This window comes from Pelophylax lessonae (genome assembly GCF_965119305.1).
Source record: "Pelophylax lessonae genome assembly, chromosome: 2".
Classification (NCBI taxonomy): Eukaryota; Metazoa; Chordata; class Amphibia; order Anura; family Ranidae; genus Pelophylax; species Pelophylax lessonae.
In genome coordinates this window covers 704172024-704180725 of record NC_138769.1, presented here as the reverse complement: position 1 = coordinate 704180725, position 8702 = coordinate 704172024, and the positions used below count along the sequence as shown (strand labels likewise).

At 47.7% G+C, this 8702-nt stretch overlaps 1 protein-coding gene across 5 annotated transcripts in view; it reads right to left on the bottom strand.

The window, feature by feature from the left end:
* The window catches only part of EMSY (EMSY transcriptional repressor, BRCA2 interacting), a 99830-nt gene that overhangs the window by 67485 nt on the left and 23643 nt on the right, over window positions 1–8702 (bottom strand). For all 5 annotated transcript variants that reach the window (XM_082246164.1, XM_082246167.1, XM_082246165.1 and 2 more), the window contains exons 6-9: window positions 7879–8138; window positions 7490–7760; window positions 5926–6174; window positions 1353–1502 (exon numbers count right to left, since the gene is read on the bottom strand). In XM_082246164.1, the coding sequence (XP_082102290.1) occupies window positions 1353–1502; window positions 5926–6174; window positions 7490–7760; window positions 7879–8138 (930 nt within the window). The remainder of the gene's footprint in view (window positions 1–1352; window positions 1503–5925; window positions 6175–7489; window positions 7761–7878; window positions 8139–8702) is intronic.

Sequence of the window (8702 nt, the reverse complement as noted above, 5' to 3'; positions counted from 1 at the left end):
CAGCACTGCATCTCCTGTAGTATGCCCACAACCCCGGATCCTCTTGTACCATGCCAGTACCCTGCATTCTCCTGTACCATGCCAGTACCCTGCATTCTCCTGTATCATGCCAGTACCCTGCATTCTCCTGCACCATGCCGGTACCCTGCATTCTCCTGCACCATGCCGGTACCCTGCATTCTCCTGCACCATGCCGGTACCCTGCATTCTCCTGCACCATGCCAGTCACCCTGCATTCTCCTGTACCATGCCAGTCACCCTGCATTCTCCTGTACCATGCCAGTCACCCTGCATTCTCCTGTACCATGCCAGTCACCCTGCATTCTCCTGCACCATGCCCGCCGCCCTGCATTCTCACCCTAGGCTTATACTCGAGTCAATGATTTTTCCAATCTTTTTGTGGTAAAAGTAGGAGCCTCGGCTTATACTCGAGTATATACGGTAATTATCTGCAAAATGTTAGAACAAAAATTAAGGACTCTTTTTTTTTTTCAAAATTTTCATTTTTTTTTAGTTTATTTAGCAAAAAAATAAACAACTCAGGAATTATTAAATACCACCAAATGAACGCTATATTTGTGTGAAAAAATTATAAAAAATTCATATGGGTACACTGTTACAAGGGGGTAAAAATGCCCGGTATTAAAGTGGTTAAACCACTTAGGTTAAAAACAGAGGTTTTTGTTGCATACTTTTGCAAATACATGTGAAACCACACTGCCAAGTCAAGGCAACTCTAAACTATCTATGTTCCCACCTATGCTGGGATAGCCTGGAAGTATGCTGGGGATCCTACAGAATACTGGGTTCTTTTTTAGCACCATTTTTCAGAACGATGTCTGAGGGGCATTTGAATAACAGCCTGCACTGAAAGTCTTTGGATCTCACACAGGTTGTAAAAGTCCACACAAAGCCAAACACTGGTAAGGCTTAGAACTGCTCAATAAGAGCCGGTTCACACTGGGGCGACTTGTCAGGCGACCTGGTCGCCTGACAAGTCGCCTGCCATAGATTAGCACAGGACCCATTCTAATAGGAGCGACACAAGTCGCTCCGACTTAGAAAAACGGGTCCTGAGCTACTTTGGGGCGACCTGGAGCGACCTGCATTGACTTCAATTATATGAAGTCCGTGCATGCCGCTCCAAGGTCGCGGTGCGAGCTGCGCACCGCGACTTCACAGGTCGCCCGGCAAAGTCGGGTCGCGCCTGTGTGAACCGGCTCTAAGAGTGATAAAACTGACTGGTGGAGAGCAGATACAGAGGCCTGCACCTTTCCTGCTGGAATAAATCCCCCTCCCCCCCAAGGTAAGGTGAGAAAACAACTGGTGATAATAGTGATAATAACTCTTACCGCCTGGCGTGGTGACCAGTTTAGTCGTCATGATGGCCCCATTGCTGCTCACAACCATGATGGGGGCATTACTGCTGCCCGTCAATGCAGCAGACACCGGTTTGGGGAGGATTTTACTGGGCTGAACCTGCTGTGTGATGATCTTAACACCTGCAAGACATAAAACAAAAACAAAGTTACACTTAGCAGTCACGTCTTTTTCGGGAGTCTTTCAGGACAGCCTTGAGATACCTTGGCTCCTCTTCACAGAAAACACAGTGACAGCCCCTTTAAAAAGAAAAAAAACCTCAAAGCCGACACTTGACTTTTCAAAGTGCTAAGGGGCAAGCCTTTGTCTGCCTCACACACTATGCAACCCAAAAGAGCTTTCTACACACCAATTGTTGAAGCCCTTCAGACCTTCCGGTAGATAGAGCGTCTCCTTCTTCCTGCTATTCAACAAAGTAGACACCAACCGGTCTGAGAAGCCCTTAGCCCTCAGCAATATCCCCTCAGTAACCAAGCCACGAGGTTCCAACGTTCCACCTGAGGGCAACACACAGAGCAGTGAAAGAGGAGATTATGGCGGACTGGCAGCATCCACAGGGGCTCACCTGCTGGCTCTTTTAGCGTAGAGAACCATGGCCTTTTGGACAAGTGTGGCGCAATAAAAATCAGAGAAGTGTTCTCAGTCCGAAACTTCCTTTAGATCCACTGGCATTAGAGCCGACGGAGGGAACGCAAAGCACCTGGAAAATTTATCATCTGCGCCAGGGCATCCACCGAGCTTTCGCGATCTTCCTCTAGGAGAACAGATCTACATATGGAACCCCCCACTTCAGAGTTACTTCAAAGACCTGCTGGTTGATTGAGGACCCAGTCGCCTTCTCTCAGCGTCTTCCTGCTGAGGAAATAAGTCACCCCATTCAGATCCTCCTTTAGATGAACTGCTGAGAAGGACGGGGCAATGGCTTTGGCCCACCTCAGAACTCCTATCATCAGAGACAACAGGGCTCCAATCCTGGTCCCCCCCCCCCCCGCCACTTGTTGATGTAAGTGACTGCCGAGGAGTTGGCCGAACTGACCTGTGTGTGATATCCCCACAGTTCTTGCTGGAATGCAATGAGCGCCAAAGAAATTGCTCCCAACTCCCTCCAGTTTGAGGATCTCTTCCCCTCTTCCCTCTCCCTGGAGCCTTGTGCCAGTAGGGGACCCTAGGTGTGCTCCCCAACCTGAGCTGCTTGTGTCTGTCATCACTACCTTGGTGACTGGTAGGACCCACAGCAGTCCCTGGGACAAATGCATCGCCCTCCTCCACCACCAGAGAGACCTTTTCACCTGAGCTGGAATACGCATGAGGGCGTCTAAAGACTAGGGATGTAACGATATCAAAATCTCACGGTACGATACAATTTCGATATTGACCTCACGGTACGATATTTATTACGATATTGTGGAAAAGCTCATGGTATTGTTAAATAGCTCATGATAGTGTTTGTGATGATAATAGCGAAAAAATACCGACATTTATTCTGCTTTTGCCAGTCAACAGGCAATTTATTGTTGTATTTATGGATCCATGACAACATAAAACACTGATCACATAGTGCTTTTAAAGTGCAAGTTGTAGTCAGGAACATCAATATTCTGTATAGTAATATTTGGTTGCATAACTGATTCTTCTGTGCAATGTTCAAGTTAAGAAGCAGCTAGAACAATTGTAAACAAACAATAGGCAATTCCCTTTAAGTGCAAACAAAGATCAAGTTAAGTCAGGTTTAAATGTGCAAGGCAAATAAAGGCAGCCTTTTAAAACTGGTATTTAGGAACATAACTTAAATAAAATAGTCAGTCAAAAAGCCTTTAAAAAAAACACTGACCTATCATTTAGCTTATGTTCACGTTTTTCATCAGAAAGATCAAAATATCTACATTGCAAGAAAAAAAAAAAACCAGTAAAAAAAAATCCTTAAACTCTGGTCTATGTAGTTAACAATGATTTGTTCCGCGGGACTGTGTTTATTCCTCTTGCTTTTTGACGGACACCTGTCCTTTTAATATTGTAACCCAACCACGACGATATCGAGACACGACCACAACGATACGATATCTTCGATATCGTTACATCCCTACTAAAGAGGTCTGACTGCGGTCCCAAACTGTCAAGACAAAGATCTGTAGGGGACCAAAATTAAGTCCCACCCATTGCACTGCTGAAATAGCGGAGGAGGTTACCAACCCAAGGCTGACATGGCCCTTCATATTGAGAGCAGCTGGTTGCTCTGAAGCAGTCTTGCTGTGCCTTCTATTTTCTTCAACTTCTCCTGGAGGCAGGAATACCTTCTGTTGTGTGGAGTACAAGTTCCCTAGGTAAGTGACCCGCTGGGAAGAAACCAAGTTGGACTTCTTCAGGTTCAAGAGCCACCCCAGACCTTCTAGGAAGTTCCTTGTCAACTCCAAATCGACTGTTCCGGAAACTGTGTAAAAAGAAGCAAGTCGTCAAGGTAGGCGATAACCGAGACACCCTAGAGGAGAAAAAACGCCAAGGCCTCCACCACGACCTTGGTAAAGATCCGGGGGAAGGAGAATAGGCCAAATGGCAGAGCCTGAAACTGTAGGTGGATCTTCCTTTTCCAACTTTACAGCCAGTTTGAGGAATTTTTGTTAATTCTCTGGAAAGAAGAAAGGACCGTCTCCTTAGAGGTCCCTGCTTCAATGTGCGCCTGCAGTTGAGAAAGCCAGTATTCCAAAATTGCAGGCCACAACCATAACCGCCATCACCGGCTTTAAGTTCCCCAGGGTAGAATCCCAGGTTTTACTCAAAAGGGAGTTCATCCTCTTGTCCATGGCATCTGACAAAGCCCACATGTCCTCAAAGGCCAGGTCCGTATGCCTGGACACCTGGTATAAAAGCTGTGGTTTCAAACTGGTGCAGGATCCTCTGAAAAATGAAACCTGCACTTCAACGCCCTCGAGAACAAAGGTTTCCTTTCGGGATCAAGCCATTCTTTCTTCACCACTTCCACCAAAACCTTATGGACTGAGAACAGCCTTCTCTTATGGACTGAGAACAGCCTTCTCTTATGGACTGAGAACAGCCTTCTCTTATGGACTGAGAACAGCCTTCTCTTATGGACTGAGAACAGCCTTCTCTCTTCTGTTCCCCAAGGCCCGATACATCTGGTCATGGAGCGATAATGGCCATTTTCCTGGATACCCAATTGCCTCCCCAGTAGATCCTTCAAGGGAGAGTTTGTAACGAGGTTTGCTGGACTCATGTCTGACCCTTCCCCTTCTGACTCTACCTGGGAGCCCGAAGCCGCACTGTCTAGCTTCTCCTCAGCCTCCCCCCTGGAGAACCCCAGAGTCCCACACTCATGGAAGGTAAGATCGGCGGTGCTGGTGCAGGATACTGCTGTGCTGCCAGAGGAGCAGCCCGAACCTTCAAACAATGTTTTAAAAGACTGAAAAGTGCTGGAGAGCTCTGCCAACTGCTCCTTTACTAAACTATCAATGCACTCCTGACATAACACTTGGCCCAGAAGTCCCTTAACGTGGTTGGCGCGAGGGGCATTTCTTCTTGGAGATGTGAGAGGGTCTGGACTTGTCTGCAATACACATGAACACGTGCCTCCGCGACCCCCTCCTCCAGCTCACCCTCAGGAACCGCACCAGGTAACACTCAGGCTACCCACACCAGGGACCATGATGCCTCTGCCTCCCCCTCTAAAAACCAAGAGGGACCCCCCATAGAAACATACAGGTGGGGTATAGTTAAGGGGAGCAGTCCCACCCTGGGTAGCCCCTTACCTTGGCATGGCTGGAGCCGACCTAATCCAGAGCAGCCTACGTCACCTCTGCTTCCGACATGCTCCGTCCGGTGGTGCTGCTTGTGGAGCCCGCTGCCATCTGTACTGCGTTCAGCCTGAGTCTGGCCTGATCTCAGCATCCCACGGCTGGAACCAGAAGCCGTGGGTCAAAGGGAAGAGCCCACCCCCACTGGAAGGGACATGATCCGCCACCCGGCCTGCTGATCTCCATTGCGGCCACATGAACATGCAGGGGGTACAGTGCTCCTCCGACTACCACCCCTGGAGCCTAACCTGCACTCAAGAGAAGCTTGGGTGGCAAAAAAAATAAACTGCTGCAGCCGGGAACCCTGTACCACTGCTTGTCCCAGAGACCTCTGCCTCCCTTCCTGGACACAACTGCCTCAGCCTCCCCGGCTATCTGGCTACGACTCCTACACAGTGTCTGCCCACCAGAGGAAACCCCAAAAACTGAGAAACTGGCAGGGGAAGATTATTTTTTAAAGAGGCTGTCGCTGTGTTTCCTGTGAAGGGAGAAGCCAAGGTCTCCCAAGGTGGCTGTCCTGAAAGGCGCAAACAGGGGGAAAAAAAAAAAGTAAAAGTAATGCAAAATTATAAATACAAAATTATATTTAACAGCCTTATATAATCTAGCTGGTACAACTGACACAAGCGGATACTGCAAAATTTGGCCTGAGCATCTAGCCATCAATGACCCCTGGTCACAAAGAGGTTAATCTGCCCCAGGCTGTTGCCACTTTATCCAACACATGAAACGTACTCACCAGATTCCTGCTTTATCTGTATAGTGGGCTTTATCCCTGGTGGCATCTGAGGAGTTGCAGTGGCTGCTTGTTGGGTAATAGACGGCTGTGACAGTTGGGGAGCCTGTGGTGCCATTTGATGGATCTGATGTTTTGGCGGCTGCTGGTAATGCTTGGGGAACTGAGCCAGGATCTGGCCGGGGGAACTGATCAGGTTCTTGGGGGAAGGAAGTCTATTGGAGGGCACTTTCACTGTTGACGTCGAGGCACCTGGATAAAAAGATGAAGTGACGGTCATCCAAATGAGCTCCAACGAAACATGAAAGCGTTTACGCCTACCTCATTCTTTAAGTGAACTGTACACTATGCATGCACACCAGGAGAAACAGTTTGCTGAAAGGGTAAAAAATCCCATGGGTCTGCTAAAGTCCTTTGTACACTGGGTGGGTTTAGTCCCTCCACAAACCACATTACAGCTTTGTAAACTGAGAACTTTTCTGCAAAAAGAACATACTACAGGACACTTATTCCTCAAAAAAGCTGGCTGAGATTACACCCCAATTCAACATAACTAAAGTGGAAATTCACTCCCCCAATCAACAAGCTGAAAGCATTAGTAAATAGATAGGAAAGTATATATATATATATATATATATATATATATATATATATATATATATATATATATATATATATATATATATATATATATATATATATATATATATATATTGTTTTAAACTTTTTTTTTTTTTTTTTTTTTTTCTTCAGTTACTTTCTGGTTTCTTGCAAGGCAAATGAGGTCATCTATCCCAGGAGTCTTCAGGAGGGGAGGAGAGGGGTTTTCTCAGATAAGCACACCCTAATGCATGCATGCCTGAACTAAGGGCAGATGGATTCCTGGAAGTAAATGCGGGGGGGGGTAGGGACACCCAATATAAGGGGCCGCCCTGATGGTGGGGACACCCGATATAAGTGGCCGCCCTGATTGGGGGACACCCGATATAAGGGGCCGCCTTGATGGGCGGGGACCCGATATAAGGAGCCGTCCTGATTTGGGGGGGGGGGGGGGGGAGACGACACCCGATATAAGGGGCCGCCCTGATGGAGTGACACCCGATATAAGGGCCCACCCTGATGGGGGGGGGGCACCCGATATGTGACGCAACATCAGGTATGCACCTGACAAAGGGGCACACCTGATGCTGATGGGCACACCCTGTGTAAGGGGTCACAGTGATGGGGGAACTCTGATGGGGACACCTGATATAAGGGAGTACTCTGATGGTGGCAGCTGATTTATGGCGGTAGTCTGATGGGGGCACTCAATGTAATGAATTACTCTGGCAGGGACATCTGATGTGAACACCAATGGGGACATTTACAGAGAAATTAGCAGAGTGTGTGGAGGAAATAGGAAATAGTAACAAAAGCGACAGAGCATGGCAAAAAAAAAAAAAAAAGTAGACGTGTACGATTGTTCATAGCACAGACTTGAGATTCAGACCTCGGCCAGAAATACATTTAAGAAATCGGACCTCTTTGAATTTTAGTTCAATACCCCTGTTATAGAGGACTTTCTTACCTTGTGCAATTGTGGACATGACCAAGGATGGTGTCGAAGAGACCACTGCGGTGACAGCAATGCCCCCTGTAGACAGAGAAGCGGACGGGGCATTGGGGATGGTACTGCTAATGGCAGGGGTATGAGCAGAGCTAACGACCACTGGTGGCTTCTGAGTGGTGGAAGTTATGACAGACGTGGGAACCAGTTTAGTAACTGCAGCGTAGTTGTGAGACTTTGATAAAATGTTCGGGACAAATGTAGAACTTGGAGAAGTTGTTACAATTATTACCTGTTAGGATATAAATAAGAAGAAAAAAAAAAAAGTAAAAAAACAGTAAAGTAGAGATTGACCAATGTCATTTATCTCAGCTCTAGAACCCATGCAAGCCACAGCTAGAGAGGTTTACCTTCTGAGTGGAAGTGTTTGTGGTCTGTGTGGTGGGTTTGGTAAAAGTGATCTTCACTGGTGACATGTGTGGCGGTAGGGAGTTGGCGATGCTCTGCATGATGTTGCTCATTTTGGGGCTCCCCGAGACCGGCACGGCAATGGTTTTCGAGACCGGCGTTGTTGGCTTGGGAACATCTTTCAAGACAACGGGGGACGAGCTGCTGGAGTTCGTGCGACGGCGCTTGCGAGGCTTCTCGTCGTCATCTGAGCAGTTGACACCTGAAGGAAAAAATTAAATTTATAATATATCAACTCATGAATCCAAAATGACAGTGGGCTACAATTGCAAAAGCATCTGCATGCGGTATTTAGGTGTCCAGAGACATGTAGCACTCTCCTAGGTAGGTGCTAGGATAAGGCATTGTTTTGCTCCATCTGATTATCAGGGGAGCCTGATCAGTAGTTAGGCCTGCTCATTGTGTATTCATCTGGTCTGAGGGAGTGTCCCCACTGTAGCCAATGGGAAGGCCTGTTGGACAGTGAAGGAAACCTGGCCAATGATACACAGGCTTTTGTAGCCATCCCAGTGGTTTGGCACCCGGAGAGGTGCATCATGGGATAGGATATAAAAGCCGAGAGGACATGAGGCAGTGTGTCTTTGGGCGGGAAGCCAGGTCCCAGGAGGAGGGTGGCGGTCGTTCTCTCCTCCTGTCAGCAAGAAAGGTGGTCACAGGCAGTCAGCCTAGTGGATCCAGTGTCAGTATCCTGGACCTCCTAGCTCAGCATCAAACAAGGCAGATCAACCCAGGGAAAACCAGTGTCCGTGAGTACCGGGAAGCTTGC